The sequence below is a fragment of the Gasterosteus aculeatus genome, chromosome X (assembly GCF_964276395.1).
Source record: "Gasterosteus aculeatus chromosome X, fGasAcu3.hap1.1, whole genome shotgun sequence".
Lineage (NCBI taxonomy): Eukaryota > Metazoa > Chordata > Actinopteri > Perciformes > Gasterosteidae > Gasterosteus > Gasterosteus aculeatus.
In genome coordinates this window covers 15,832,228-15,848,456 of record NC_135698.1, presented here as the reverse complement: position 1 = coordinate 15,848,456, position 16,229 = coordinate 15,832,228, and the positions used below count along the sequence as shown (strand labels likewise).

The 16,229-nt window shown below is 44.0% G+C and overlaps 1 protein-coding gene across 1 annotated transcript; it reads right to left on the bottom strand.

Annotated features, from left to right (window-relative positions):
• Positions 1 to 1,836: 1,836 nt before the first annotated feature.
• LOC120809710 (chemokine-like protein TAFA-5) lies at positions 1,837 to 15,644 on the bottom strand. The gene is made up of 4 exons (XM_040163723.2): positions 14,917 to 15,644; positions 7,817 to 7,966; positions 4,357 to 4,484; positions 1,837 to 3,714 (listed from the first exon to the last, which is right to left on the bottom strand). The coding sequence occupies exons 1-4, from the start codon at positions 15,005 to 15,007 to the stop codon at positions 3,706 to 3,708; spliced, it is 378 nt and encodes a 125-aa protein (XP_040019657.1). The 5' UTR covers positions 15,008 to 15,644; the 3' UTR covers positions 1,837 to 3,705.
• Positions 15,645 to 16,229: the final 585 nt, after the last annotated feature.

Genomic DNA, 16,229 nt, shown 5'->3' with positions numbered 1-16,229 from the left:
GACATGGGAGGGAACATTAGTCCACCAGTTTAATGTGACTGAACAATTATGGTTTCTCCAGCTGTCTATATGTGGTAGTGAATGTTTTATTAAGTTATAATTAAGCCACCACACTTCTGGAACAACATGTTCTGCAAAAGACACTGTCAAGTTTGGCTGTGACGGTGGTTTAGTAGCCCGAGGCTAAAGAAATACTCACGGTTATTCTCCTTCCTTCAGTTACACACACACACACACACACACACACACACACACACACACACACACACACACACACACACACCGCATATGTCTGCTAAATGCAGCACTGTTCCAGTGATCCATCGTACATCGGGACGCTCACGTCCACACAGCGCTGTCACAGCTGCCGGAGGTCAGGTGTCTTGCCCAAGGACACATCGGACACAACGGGATTGAACCGCCGCCCCTCTGGTTGCAGGACGACCTTGCTGTCCACGGAGCCCGCAGTCGTAACAGAAGTTGTGAATGTATTCAGGCTTTTAGTGGCGTTAAATGGAGCATGACGACTTGCTGACATCAGCTCGACTCCCTGCAGCCACGACAATACACAATGTCGTGTAATGTCGGGGGGGGGGGGGGGGGGGGGGGGGGTGAGCTGCTGCAAACTTTCTTAACTCATTTTACGACCATTTTAACGGTCTTTGCTTTAGTGGGGAGGGTGAAGTTCTGTATTTGTTGAGGAAGTCTGCAGGAAGTAGTAATGAGATATTCAGAACACAAGATTCATAGAAAAGAAATGCACCTTATTAAAGTGATCTTCTGGTGAATTCCTGTTCTCGTTGTAAAAAGTGGGCTAATATGCTGAGGGAGAGAACTAGGCCAGCATATGAAGTTAATAAATAAAAAAGCAGCGTGTAAGAGCAATGAAGCCTTAGAGAGCCCAGCCCACATTCTGCTCAGTATTTTTAGTTCATCTGAGGTCTGGATTCATTCAGTCACTGAATTCAGCAGGAGAATGTCGGAAGGCTTTATATTTGATCGGGAGACGACAGAGTCCATAACACCCTTCAGACAGATAAGAAGTCTCTGGAAAATCACCTACATGAGTGTGTTAGTGTATACATTCTACACTGTGGTGGTCTTCTATCGCTCACTTTTAGTCATAAACATCGTAGCAGCTTGCTTCACTTCAACTCATTTCAATGTTTTAATGGGAGCAGATTTTTGAAACTGTGTTTACTGCTCTCCCCCTAAAGTACTTTTCAACTCCCGTAAACCTTCAGACTTCAGTCTCGGTCGATTGGGTTGTGACGTGGTTGCCGCGGTAACCAGCGAGTGTGGTTCATTACACTCGCCTTCCGATTGCTTGTTTGCAAATCCGGCTGAATGCTTTTATTGTAAAGCGGCAGAAAGAAGCCCAGCCAGCATCAGCCGTTATCTTAAAACACGTTCTGCTTCTCAAGTCTATTTCTCTTTTTTGATATTTGGCAGATTGCAGCCATGCTTGAACTGGGACCTAAAGCGCCAACATCTGACCACCAGGTGATGGAAACGCCACAGTTTTCTTCCAAAGGTTTCCATAAAACCATAAGATGACTTTGAGAATTGAATGGAAATGAATGTTCAATAGAGGCCCAAGAACGGGGTTAAGACACCTTGATGCACACTTGTTTGATGCAGGAGAAGAAACCCTTTGAGATGAGGCCCAGAGGTGTTTTCTGTTGAATGAAAAACTTCATAGTGGCAGAGGAAACAGAGACTTTGAGTGGATCTCCTCTGGTCAACGGAGACTCAAATAAGGCAAGGACCTACAGACGCACTGCATTCTGGGATTTGCTAAACTACAATAACTGAAGGAAAACTCAACGCCACTTGCTCACGAAAAAGATTTATATGTTGTAACTAATGATTTAATTGTTAATTAATTACTTGGATCTTATTGTCATTTACAGCTGAAGGAAATGTATGATTTGCAAATTCAACCGAGCCAATGAGGTTTGTTCACCAGCAAACCGAAAGTTATGGTATTAAAAGGTAATTGTGCATTGAAAACTTTTACAAAGGATGACCAGAAAGTGGGATAAAAACTTTTCTGTATTTTTGCCGTCAGACATGTACTAAATAAAACATCTCTACAAAGATACAACTTATCCATCCATTGTCAAACCGCTTATCCTGCACACAGGGTCGCGGGGGGGCTGGAGTCCATCCCAGCCAACTTCGGGCGATAAAGATACAACTTATACAATAGTTAAATATGGAACTTCAGGCTTTTGAAAATACATTTAATGCTTCTCCTACCGCATGAAACAGACATGACCGCTTTGCTTCTTTTGTGAAATTCTTTGCCCGTTTCATCAAAACCTGCCAAGCCGACGGCATGTCGTCCCCACGTGGCAGCGGAGGATGTAAAAGCTGAGTGGAGGCATGACGCAGTCTGGTGGAGGAGAAATTTAATCCAGAACTCAAACTGACACCAAACAGTTTGGGAATATAAATTAGAAGTTGGACGTAGACATACATCTGTCCACCAGGAGGCGCCGCTCGTTCCCATGACCCATTATGTAGACTGAAGTCTTCTAAAGTTAGGTAACAAAGTAGAAACATAATGGAAACTTTTGTTTCTACTCAAATAAGAACCCTGTTTGAAAACTTTGTGAAGGTTGGAGCGGGGACCTTCTGAGGGTTTTACCATGGGACCAGCATAAAGGTTCCACCGAGAACCCCCTAAGAGGTTCTACAGGCAATCCTTCGTGGGAACAGACCACAATATTTTTCCAAGAACCATTTAGAATTCTTTGACTTGTTTCAACATTGAACCCTTGAGAAGGTTGTACCGATAAACCAACACAAAGGGTTGTACCCAAAACTATCTGAGAGGTATTACAAAGCATCTTTCTATGGTGCAATGGTTTAGTCCACATGTCTGATATTCTATGCAGAAGCGTTTAGACCTGCCAATGGCGCTAACAAGAATCTACCCAGGTTTCTTTTTTACTGAGAAGCTTTTTATATTTCAAGAGTTCATTGGGAATCGACCCGGGGGGTTCTACCAAGAACCCTTTAACAATCCAAAGGTTTTATCTCTGAAAGAACCCTACAGAATCAGGCTGACTGAACAGTGACTTTTTCAACATTCCTAATGAAACAGGACTTGGACTCTCATATGAAAAGGGTGGAACCTCAGCTGTTCAGCAGGAGCCCGTTTGCAAAGTAGCCGTCCAATAAATGAAGTGGAGTTTATGGTTGTACTTTATAGTTAAATTCCGCCACGTTTTCATGTTTTTTGCTAGTTTTATTCCAACCATGAATGGCGGATGACATTTTTCACCTTCTCCACCCAACTGATGTACAGCACATAGATGAATTTCCCAACAGAAACTCATTTACATGTTTGCACATGTTTGCTCAGTTACAATAGACTGTATAATATCACAACGTGTTCATTTCTTTACATATGTATGGTGAAAACCTCATAGTCGGCTCATCTTTGGTCTGTGAAAAGTTTTGAGTCTCACAAAAAGTCCATCCAGCATCACATCTCCTGGAAAATAAACATTTTATTTCCAGGAAAAGTCCGGCCGCAGTTTCATCAGGTCGGCCCGAGCGCGACACAGAAATTGACGAGGGCCCGTCCCTGGCTCTGAGGGGGGCTTGTGATTGGTTGGTCGGCCCTTTGCGGTGACGGTGATGGACGATGGGAAACGGTCTTTCTCCAGAAAGCGCCTGTCTTCGCCGCCGCTGTCAGGAGACCTGGAGGACACAAATACTGAGGCGTCAAAACCAGAAGGTCCGCTTGTACAGTATAGCAGGTTCTATATACCGAACTAAATCACATTACATTACATAGCATATCATTTAGCTGACGCTTTTGAGCAAAGAGACTTACACAAAATCACAAAATAAATGTCAAGTGCTTCATCCAGAGCAAGTATTCGGCTTTGTGTCAATCAAACACAACCAGAGCGCCTCAGAGACAATTGCTAATAATTGCTTCAAGGAAAAGAATTAGTAGAAGAAGAAGAAAATGAAGCGGAAGCAGCTCTGAGACGCCCCCCACCCCTCTGAATTATTAATTTCCACCCTGTTTAACTGCAGCTGGAAAACCTGATAGAGCCAGAGGAGTCAAACAAGGACGAGCCGGATTACACTGAGAACTCGTACATCATTCTGGAACCGCATCGACATTCAGGTTCCCCCCGCCGCCCCATGCCCCCCATCCCCTAAACACTCCGCTGAATTGAACATGAAGGGAAGGTGTGTTTGGATCATTCGTAAGAGGACAGCGTTGTCGAGGAGGACTCAAAGTGTCAACGTTGACTCTGTTACTTTCGATATAAAACCTGCTGACAGGGTGTGGTCATGTGACGTGCACACGAGTGTGGTCACACTCACTGTGGTGGTCTTGACCCGCCCCCCCGGTTGAGTGCAGGTCCAGCCCGACTGGTTGACCAGCAGGTCGCAGCCTTCGTCGTCCAGACACGGAGACATCTCGCACCACTGACGGGTCCACACGATGCGACCTGGGGGGGAGGACAGGGAAGAGGGGGGCACGGGTGAGGTCACTCCATCATTATGATAAGCAATGTAGAATATATTTTTAGACGGAATCTTGTTTTCATCTTTATTCTCTTAACATAACGACTTTATGTGACACCTTTGCCTCTATCACGCGTTCACTCTCTTCAGATTATGGCACTTCTCTTAAAATGAATTCCATCTTTATTCTTGTAATCTGCGAGGCAAATGTAGCAGAGCAAACCCACGGAGAAACGGAAGTTTCTGTTTACTGTAAACTCCTCGGCTATTTATAAAGAAATAGCACATTCTCACAAACACATTTGCATATAACGGCTCCCTGATTAGCCCGCAGAGAGAGACGGGTGGGAGGTGTGTGTGGGGGGGGGGGGGGGGGGGGGGGCATGGGTTGGGGACTGTGTTTGAGGGGTTTAATTGAGCAGGAAATAAGAAATAAAAAGTATCGCAGAATGTTCAGTGGAGTAAAGGGCTGAGACAACCTTCACTTCCCATAATGCAACCTGATATCGTCTCTTCATCAGCCCATCATCAGTTAGTTGTATGTTGAAACGCTAACATGTGACACGCAATGAAATCAAGAGTATGCTGCTTCTTTAATCAGCAGAAAATGGAACCAACATCTGTCAGCAGTTTATCAAAGATGGCCTCTGGGCCCAGAGGGGGAAAAGATGCACGTAAAGTACATAAAGTAGATAAAGTAATGTTCTCATTATGGGGGAAGCAGAGAAAGATTTTCTAACAAATGTGACTACTTAAATCAGCCTTTTTCTTGATTAGCATAATTTATAACCAAATGTTAAACCATTCCTCTCAATTTATAGCATTGGTTCTAAAATACTTATTATCCCGTATAATACCGTATTATGTATCCATAATGTGTTCCTTGTATCACATCCAAGGCCTCATTAAGATGAGATTTCTTCATCGAGTCAACCTTTACCTTTAAAGCACATTTTATACCCAGATCACGTCGCTGTGCTTCACATAGAGAAACATTAAAAAACAAATCACATGCAAAGTGAAGAGCGGCGTGGTCGCAGACTGCAGGTAAGTGGTGTTTCTTACGCTGTGTCTCGCCTCTCGCTTTCGTTTCGACAAGAACTCTCCACTCTGAGGGGTTCCCCGCTGCGACACTTCACTGACCCGAGCAGCTTCGCTTTCATTGCCGGGACTAAATTACCCCCCGCCAGCCCAGGGAAGGATGAAGGGGGACGAGAGTCTGCACAGGCCTGTGATACATAACCAGGTAATCAGCGCTCCCTCTGGAGCAGCAGAGCGCTGGTGTGATTGTGATCGCCCGTTAGCCCCCAATTATCAAACCAATTTCCTACTGAACAGCAGCTCCTCTCATCCGTGGTAGTTAATTCTCACATTGAGAGGGATCCACGGGGGCATTCTTCATCCGCTACTTTTAGTAAAGGTCCTTTTTTCCATCTTAAGCTTTAAAAATACAAAAACAGGACGGTGGTGTTAAAGGTTCATTCCACCATTCAGTTAAGTCTTCGAGGTGCTTGTCCTCTCCGGAGGAGGAGATGGACATATGTCTGTCCATTTAGATTTTAGGTAAAAACTTTGACTGTGTGCAGTCAGATGTCTGAGAGAAACGTCTGCATGTTCCATCGTGCTTTTATTTAGCTGAAAGTCCTCCTTAGAAATAGATTTAGATTTGGACGGTCATTACCATAGCAACGACGTTTCTAAGCATTCGTCTTGGATTGAGTCACTTTGTGAATAATACATATTGTACTTATTTGTTCTCATTGAAGCAGAAAAGAAGAATATCAACGATCACCAGCTCTTGGTTCTGTATGTTTGCTGTTTAGATTTTTGATGGATGAAGTCAGAAACTTTCCCTGTAACGAAGGATTAATCTCTATCTAGGTGTATCGTGAACACCTGCGAGCGCAGATAAATGATCAATCAGCAGGTCATTCATCCCGGAAGAGAGGCGGCCATTTCATCATCGCTTCATTCATCGACGGCTGGGTCCGGGAGGAGGGACGCTGCCTCGTTCCCCCCCGAGAGGAACCAACCAAAAGAGGCGAAGGACCAACAGCTGGACGTTAATATGAAGACTGTCAGAGTCTGAACAGGAAGTGGTGTGAGGAACCATTATTCCCATCTCCTTTAAACCGCTGTTATTTCAACCGTTCCTCCTTTTCATCAATGTCCCTTCTGCAGGTAAATGTCCGCCCTTTATTGTCCCTCCTTGTCCTCTCCTTAGACTCTGTGTTACTGCGGTGGTTTTACTGCAGACTTTACCGTCAACATACAGCTTAAAAACGCACCTCAGAATCACAAAGACGTCATTTCATAATTACGAGACAAACACGTCCTGATTAAACATAACGAGGGGATGAATATGAGATCTCCTCTATAGTCGTCCCGGGTTTCATTATCATAAAATAAGAGTGAATGTAATCATGGTTCACATATCACGATGAGTAAATGTGCACAGACATCTCACGCCTAATTCTCAATGTGAGTCATGAAGTCAATACGAGAACATATTTTACTTTCCTATTTGTTGAAAAAGTTACTGCCTCTGCAATATTCACTTTTTCCACATTAAATTGACTTGATTGGAATTCCAACACACATTTTTCTCTCTTGTCCTCAAGTTGTTTCCATATAAAAATGTTGGAATTGGAACATAAGATTAAATTACAATTACAATAGTCGTTGGACAGAACTAAAAAAAAAAGTTTTTTCTGCTGATGAGGTAAAAAAAAACTTCATTAAATCTTTATTGAATGTGGTATTTTAGGACGTTTTGTCCCAGCTGTAATAATCCTAAAGGAATCCCATGCTGACGAGATGAAAATCTACAATCCGAGGAGAAGTTCTGTTTCCTCAGGAGCTCAGCGGGGGAGAAAGCAGCAGGAGGAGACAGTCGGTGACTAAATAAAACGCAACTCTGGGCTCGGTCGTTCTGGACCTTGTGCTCCAGATGTGGATCTAGAGGGGAGGCCTTAAATATCTGTGAGTGTGCTAAAAGAAAGGTTTAGCCTCAGGAGACCGTCTGCAGACTCACCGAAATCCCTCAACATGAACCTAATCAATTCTAAACGTGCTGAGAAACACACACCAAACTTTTCACGACATATAAAACCGTTTCATTTTGATATCATCATGAAGCTTAGCCAGTTGGACCATTATTTTTATCACCATCACTCCCCCATCACTCAAAACTCTAAAATGAATAATCAGAACATAAAGGCCTCAGCCACTATATTTACAAAAAATATAATAAAATGTTGTATAAGTCTCTGAATGAATTATGAATCCTCCTGCCCGTGTGGACATTAACTCTCACCGTCCACGCAGGCCGGTCTGGCTCGCGTCGTCCCGGCGATCCGTCCCTTCCTGCAGGCGCAGCGGGCCGTCTGCCGGGCGATGGTCCTCCTCGGCTGGCTGCTGTCTCGGTCCAGAGTGACGATTTCGCAGGTGCCCGCCGCCAGCTGACCTGAGGGGAATGGAAAGTCCGTTGTGAAAAGACATTTCAGTTGGTATTTAGCGAAGTGCAACGCGTGCTTTCATTTCCTGGTGTGCTACCATTGGTATGGTTACGGGTGGACCAGATACATACATACAGACCAGATCAGAGAATAAAACCTGTGCAAACAAACATTCACATTCATGACGGTGGCAACCAATTTTCTTTTATGTGCCGTTGCCATGGCGACCGTTGGAGCGAGCTATACATTGGATGAAGTGAACTGCCTGTAAAGGACTCACTGAGGTGAGATTTAACTGGTCAGTGCATCATCAACACATAACCCTATTATTAGATAATAGACCACTTTGTTCTGCTTATTCTCTGTGACCACTGTGGAATAAACGAGTCGATCGGAAAGGGTGAGCTAGCTGGCAGTAAGTAGTAGAGCAGGCTAATAGCGAATAGCTTTGTGCGCTGCTGGTTACAGTAAAGGCGCGTTGGTCAGTTCGAGGGAAGGACGCTAACTAGCCTTTCATCCGTCGCCACGACAAAAGCCATTTCCTGTCGTACTAGTCGAGTGATCAGAGAAAACCAACCAATAGTCTAAAGCCAAAAGTTCAGGGCCATGACCACATCATCAGCTGACTTGTTGACTTAAATTTAGGCTCACTTGAAATGATTATCTGGTGATTATGGGATGTCCAAAATAAAGGCTTAACTTGCCTTTAGCAGGTCTGTAGGAGGATAGTCTGTTATTTTGTCAACTAGAAGCCTGGAAGCTCTTCTGTGCCTCTATAACCTAGAGGTTTCCACCTTTCTACCCTTTTTCTACCTTTCATAAAGTCCTCGTTAGTCTTTTTTCAGTCTTCGTAAAAGTCCTCAAGAACTGCTTAAACCAAATTTTGAAATTGAAGTAATCGGGTCACAATAGTCAGTTTTACCCCCACGAGGAGTAGAAATGTCTGTACATGATGTCAAATACATCCATTAAATATCTGTTGAGTGTGGACCAAAGTGTGTACAGAATAACTTATAAATAAATAAATAAATTCTATTTCTGCCATTAGAATGTACTAAAGATTTTATGAACGAATAAAAGTAATCGTTGAAGTCTGAAGGTACGGACGACGGAGGGGTGAGTGTTGGGTGAGTCAGAGGGGACAGAAGCTGCATTTGGTCGCCGTGGGGACGGCAGACGCTCCCCCTGAATGCTGATGAACTGTCATCAATAGAGCGATGGACCGTCTCCCTCTTCGGAGAGGACCAGGACCTCAGAGGCAGGAGAACAGGGGGAGCAGTTCTTCAGAAAGACGGAGGGCAGCGGAGGGCAGAGCGGGAAAAACAACATCCACAACAGCTCGTTTAGCCTCACAGGCAGAAACCGCTCGAAAGACGTTCAGCAGACTTCTGTGAAGCAGGAAGCTGACAGGTCACAACTGCCAAGGAAACAACAATCAACAACAAACATAAAAGGAAGCACCTTAAAAGGACTTCAATATGACCAATCCAACCAAATGTACAAATGTACATTCAACCTGATTAGTTTTTTACTTTGACAATTCTAATAAAGTTTAGTCTTTTAAAACTTATTTTCTCTGTAGTGACCAGCAGGGGGCGACTCCTCTGGTCCCATAGAAGTCTATGAGAAAATGACTACTTCTCTCTTGATTTATTACGTCGTAAACATGAGTTCATGGTCTCTATTTTACTGTGATTGACAGGTCATAAACGATCCTTCCTTAAACAATGCACACTGCTGTAACGGCTTCGCTCAAAAAGTATTTAAGGAAACTGGAAGCTCTTTAAAATCATGTGTTTATTTATGAGAACGCTCGGTGGGAGGAAGTTTCTGACACACTTGTAGAGTATAAATTGTAATTTGGCCGTTTTAAAGGCCACTCGGGTTCTCCAGCTGCTCAAGAGAGAAATCCCTTCTGATGTTTCTGCAGCCGCAGCTTTTTAAAAGCTTTGTCTCGCCGACGGAAACATGATGGAAGAGGCGAGAGGTTTAAAGATGGACCACTAAAGACGACGCAGGGTTGTTGTTGTTGTTGATGTTCCTGTCGGCCCGGAGTCATCGCGGCTGTCCCGCCGGGTGAGTTGACGTCGCGGTGGATCGATGCCTGCGAGCCAAAGAGCATTTTGTTCTCTGTAAAAACACAACCGCCTCTACAGCATGTTCCCTCCAAAGCGAGGTATAAAAACACCAGTTGGAGTCAGAAACAACGTCGCAGAGCAAGACACCCAACCCCTAAATGCTTCCCTGGTAGCCCTAACGGCTACCAGGGGAGCTGGGTTAAAAATGCAATGCAATGTAAGTTGCTTTGGATAAAATGTAATATGATGTAATCCAGAAACATCCTAACAGCAAGTACCTTTTGTTCACGACTTGGTTTGTATTTCTAATTTCCCGTCAGTAGAGGATGGGAGAACTTCCACGGCTGACGTTAGAAACGCAAACAGTGTTGAGACGTCTCTGTTGAGACTCTGTGCAGTTTTAATGAAGCTCATAATTACTTCTGACAGGGTGCATTAACGCGACTTCTGCTTTCTGTCTGATGTGTCCGCCCCCTCCCGTTAGCCTGGAGGCAACATGGAAGCTGATAAACTCTCTCATCTCTGTCTGAGAGCTGCTGTCATGATGTCTTCCTCCTCCTCCTCCCCCTCCTCTTCCTCCTCATCCTCCCTGTGTACGTACAGACAGTCAGACCTCTGTGAGCTCAGCGATTTCATGTTTAAAGGTTGCAAAGGTCACGGTGGCGAAAAGTGTTAGAGCTCCACGACATGCAGAGAAGACACGTTCACCTCAGTTCCCTCGAATGTAATCCTATCTGACACAAAGGTCAAAGGTCGGCCACACACACAACCAGACCTCTACAAGGAGGGAAGCACGAGAGTATTTCATGATGGATGTACATGAACAGTCAGGAATAATACATAAATGATAATAATGCAAGATAGTTGTTATGATCCAACAATAGCTGAAGCCTGTTGACGGTTGAGACGTTTTTGGGAAGTAAGTCGGTTCATCTCATACAGAGACATTCCACCACTGCTATTACATCATCGAACATCTAGAGCAAAACAATCCGGTGGGACGATTAATCAGAGGAAGATCAGACTGCGAATCAAAGGACGAGCATCACAGGTTTGCCCTTTTTCCATTTCAAAGATCCTGAACCCTCGGAGCCGCTGAGGGCCGAGAAGCCCCGGAGCTTTTCTACAGTAATTGGGACCCGGTGTGCATGTGTGTGATGTGAGAGCCGCTGCTCGCTAACAGGTAACCCATGGTAACCGGCGGCGGGCAGAGCAGAGGCCTCTGGCTGCTCGTTAGCTACAGCTCGTCACCCGACGCCTCGTAATCCTCAATCTGCTGCAGATCACCAGGATGAAGACGCCATTGTGTTTTATCCAGAGCAGAGCATGCTGGGAGGAGACGGCTGAGCAGCTGGATGACACGTAATAATGTTACTAATAAGGAAATAGTTATCCGAATAAACAAAAGAAGGAAATCTGTTGGAGGTCTGACAGGAAGGACTCCAGTTGGTCTGCACGAGTTTTACCAGTTATTCTGGGTCGACTGGTTTAACCACGTCGCGCTGATTTGATCCCAGACTCCTACTGAAGCGTACTTGTGAGTGAGGAGACCTTCTGGCTTTGATTCTCACATACTTTTTTTATTCAACATCTAGTGGGAGAATCCTTTGTCTTGTGAGCCGCATTAAAAAAACTTCCATTGTATTTTAATAAAAATCGACATGCACGTGAAAGCTCAGACGGTGGCTGAAAGTCGACTTGGCCGTCAGATTGTTTTGTAAAGCTTCTCAAAGCCGATCATTCAAACTCCTCATGTTGCGTTCATTTGGAAAGCAGATACTTCTTTTGTTATTACCTACATTGTTTTTTTCTGAAAAACAGGAAATACAAGTCTAACTAAAATTGAATTGTTTTTTTTATAAATTAAATGTTTCCTGCCGACAGTCAGACTCAGTGGAAATATATCATATTGTCTCAATAAAACAAAGAATCGGAACCTCTGAGGCTTTATAAACTTCATTTTGGAAAGTTTAGGGATAAAGGGATGAAGTTTATTACCTTCACAGTAACATCTACCACACAGATAAAGTCTCCTTTCATGATTGACATTTATTATGACTGTGTGACTCACAGATGACTCACAAAGCCTCACGTTACTGAATAATGAAATTACAGAGTTGTTTTTTCTCCGCTCGGACTGCTGTTTCCCCCCATTACGCCGACGTGTGACCTGAATGAGAGGAAGGACGATAAACAGATGAACGAGAGCTTTTATTAACCCTCGTCTTACTTTCATAAATCCCCTGCAAATTGAAATATAACAACGACGACCACAGAGCAAAGAAAACCATCCCGAGAGTGAACAACGCTGACCCTCCGATGGCACGTTACCACAGCGACTGAGTGCAGCTTTAAGACAGAAAGTTGCACATGAAAAGAAAGGTCAAAGGTCGGATCGGGCTTTCCATTTGGCCCGTGGCACGGGAATCAATAGCGAGAACGTTTTCCTCGTAAGAGAGGAAATAACAAGGACATTTGATCTGAGGGAAATATTTATATTAGATTATTATTATTCATCAAATTATTTAATCAAATGAATTTATTTTAGTTAGTTAGCATGTTGAAAACATACCTGTTTAGAACTTGATTCTTTCGGACGAGCCACAAACCCCCAAAACATAATTTTTTCCTTTTAAATACATAAGATCATTACCTTTTTACTATTGTTAAATATCACTTACTTTTTATTGACAGTTTTCTTAAATCAGTAAATCATACTAACTGAGAGGACTATTAAACTGAAATACTAAAAGCGGAGTATGAATGTTAATATATTTATCACATAACCTTATGGAGATAAAGAGCCATTCAGCAAAAGTTCTGTGTTCTGCCTTTGTCGCTGCAGAGGCTCTTATTGTGAAGTCTCACAGTGGGCAACAAGGGATTTGAATTCTTTAAAAAGGAGTTGTGGTTTCCTGCACGCTAACGTCCCCCCCCCCCCACCCCCCAGACGAATTTATTCAAATCCAATTACACCCTCTGCCGCATTTTATTCCGTTAATTTGTGTTTGTGTTTTGTTGTTTTTTTTCCCCGTCTCGGCTGCTGATCTCCTCTTTCATTCACCGTGCTCATAAGTCCCATGAATATACGCTCGACTTAATGGAGCATTGAGAATTAATTTGGACTCTGAAGGCTCCTTAGATAAGCTTTTGCACACCGCAGGCAGTGCAACAGTGTATCTGCTGCATGGTAGACCATTTTCCTGTATTTAAATGAGCAGAGAAAACCAAAAGAGAAACTCGGTAAACGGCTTGAGCTCATTTAAGCTTTTTACGCTGAATCAACGATGAAGAGACGGCAGCAAACACACCTCCAATGAGCAGATTATTTACAATCTTTAAAAGGGAACTTTCCAGTTCAGATGATAACATGACACTGCGTGACAAGGCAACCCTCCTCCATTAAAGACAGGGAAAACAAACAATCGCTCTTCAAAATAAGAGTCCCTGCAGCGTGACAGAATGCTTGATCCTTCTCACCTGAGTCATTTTGAGCTCTGATTGTTGAATTTCAATGAGCAGCTGCTGGACGTCTTAAGCAGTTTCTCATCTTCTCTCCGCAGCAGCGCGGATGATCTGAAATCTCCGTTTTGCAGTTTCTGATTCAGATTTCAGATTTCTTCTTTGGCAAAGCGCTGATGTTCGCAGCTATTGGCGTCTCCTTTGCTTTTAGTATATTTGATTTAGAGAACTTACATTGTTCAATGCTAATGAGTTAATAACCTGGAACTTTAGCTAAGAAATGTAAGATATTTTATTCTTTATTTCATTAATGTTAAAAATGCGTAAAGACCCAACCATGTTGTTTATATAATATAATATATTTAGTCTGTTGAATTTTAAGAACCAACTTCTATATTTAATTTTCCTTGTGTTACATTGACCTAAAATGGGTTTCACAGATCTTTCACTTGACAAAGCCATTTCGCATCCTTCTTCGTGGAAGCACGGCCCAAAGTCCTCCAAAGGAAATGTTCGGTGGAGCACAAAGACTCACAGCAAAGAGAACCTCATTATTTGGAGATGTCGCCTACATTTAAACGATACAAAGCCGACACTTACGCCGCCACACAGGCTGAAGAAAAGGTCTCCGGGAGAGGGCGGGGGGGGTCAAGCTAAATGGGTAAAAAGAAAAGGGGTGAACAGGTGAAGTCAAACAGGCAGAACTGATGACCGCAGAGGGAGGGGTGGCGGTGGGCTCGGGGGGGGAACAGGTGTTGAGATGGGCGGATGGAGGCTCAGGTGATGGAGCAGAGACGCGTTAGTAAGCAGGTGGTCGCTAATCCTCGAGTAGTTTCTCATGTTCTTGTGTGTCAGGTTTTACAGAGCTGTGGAGACTGTTTTACCTTTTAGAATTGAAGCGATTGGCCAAATGGTGTGTAATCGATTCACGGAAAAGTAATCACAAGCCATTTTGTTACGCTTTTATCCTCTGGTGTCAAATTCTCCACCATTTTGGATAGCTGTAAAAGTCATTCTCAGAATATTTTTCGTTGAGTAAACACTGAACACGTTAAAGTCTGTTGATTCTTGTGTCATTTCGTTTACTGTTTCTCGGTCCTCTCCCGCCTTTTAATACCTTCCCTGGCTGACTATTACTTGTTGAGGCATTTTGAACACTCACATTGACCTCTCTCTCTCACACACACACACACACAGACACAGACACACACACACACACACACGCACGCACACACTGTTTCCTTTGTATTACCTTTTGCAACATTTTCTTACATTACATCACCCAAATCTTGAAGCAAGTCTTCACCCAGAAATATAATGATTTTGTCCCCACGAGGATAGTGAGTCCCCACAACGAAGCTGCGTGCGCAGACGTGTGTCCTCATAAGGCCGGTGACACACGGACTGCGGGGCCGTACCTTCTCTAAGGACCTGGTTGTGCAGGATCAGGAGCAGCAGGAAGCAGACCGCAGAGGCAGTCACAGCCCAGGCCAGCCGGAGGAGCTGCATGAGGGAGAGCCGGGAGCCGCACGGGGAACCAGAAAGTCCGAAACTATCCGCAGGCGGGTGCGTCCTCACTGCGCCACGTCCATTCCAGTCCGACCGGGATGAAGACAGGGACCGCAGATGGGGGACATCTCCCGGATATAAAAACACACACGAGCAAAATCCACCGTGAAGCTTCTTTGAAGTAGTGAGATGTTATTTTGTTTTCCCTCCCCGGACTCTCCAGGTGAAGCCGCCGGGGTCCCTCCCTGGCGCGTCACGGTGCGCAGCGGCGGTCGGCAGCAGCAGCACATGCCCGGGGTGATCCCCTCCACGACACCATGTTCATTAAAATACTCAAATCTGCTACAGATATGAAGTTTTCCAGTTTCACCGACTCCGACTCACAGCTCTCTGCGCTGCCGATCCACCGGGACTCTCCTTCCGCCCGTCCGCGTAAATCCCCCCAGAAGTGGAAAAGCCGAACCGGGGCCCGGCTGAAGCCGCTCTGCGGGCATGATCCCCCGGGTACGTCGCCCCGTGGGTCGGCTGGTCGGTGCCCGGCTGCCCGGTTGTGGAGAGAGGAGAAGGAAGATGATCAGGAGAAGAAGAAGATGCTGCCCCCTTTCTGATGATCCGGCGCGATCTGCAGTGTCCCACTCACTCTCTTTCTCTCTCTCTCTCTCTCTCTCTCTCTCTCTCCCTCTATCTCTCTCTCTCCCTCTCTCGCTTTCTCTACTAGTTACAATAACCTGTTTACCACAGAACATCCTGGGAATTACCTCTCCATTATCACCAAATAAACACTTGCAGGAACTAAAATAATTTTCCCAACCTGGCAACTAAAAAATATTCGTTTATTTTTTTCTATTAAATTTTCATTAAAAAATCTCTATTTAACATCAGAAAACCATAAAAAAAAATATTTGGATTTAATTGTTAATTTTCTGACTTCTTGAAACATGTATGCATGTTACTTTGTTCAGGAAAGTAATGTGTAAATAAAGTTTACTGTACTTATGATTTCTTCTTTTTCCTCAGCAGTCCAAAACTTATATAAAAATAATGAAACGAGACAAAGAACAGATGCATCATCAGATCATCTTGTTTCAGAAAGAAGTTCTCTCTGGAAATATTGGTTTCTTTTCTTTTCTTTTCAAATATATATGCATAGTACATTTTGTTTATAAATTCTTCATCAGAGAAATGTTGTATTAACATCAACGATGACAGATGTTTTGATTAA

Excerpts from the sequence above, each read along its gene's own strand:
- LOC120809710 (XM_040163723.2), bottom strand. The coding sequence starts at position 15,007 with ATGCAGCTCCTCCGGCTGGCCTGGGCTGTGACTGCCTCTGCGGTCTGC. Across the intron at positions 7,967-14,916 it reads CAACCAGGTCCTTAGAGAAG|GTCAGCTGGCGGCGGGCACC; the intron begins GTACGGCCCCGC and ends CATTCCCCTCAG. Across the intron at positions 4,485-7,816 it reads CAGACCGGCCTGCGTGGACG|GTCGCATCGTGTGGACCCGT; the intron begins GTGAGAGTTAAT and ends CCTCCCCCCCAG.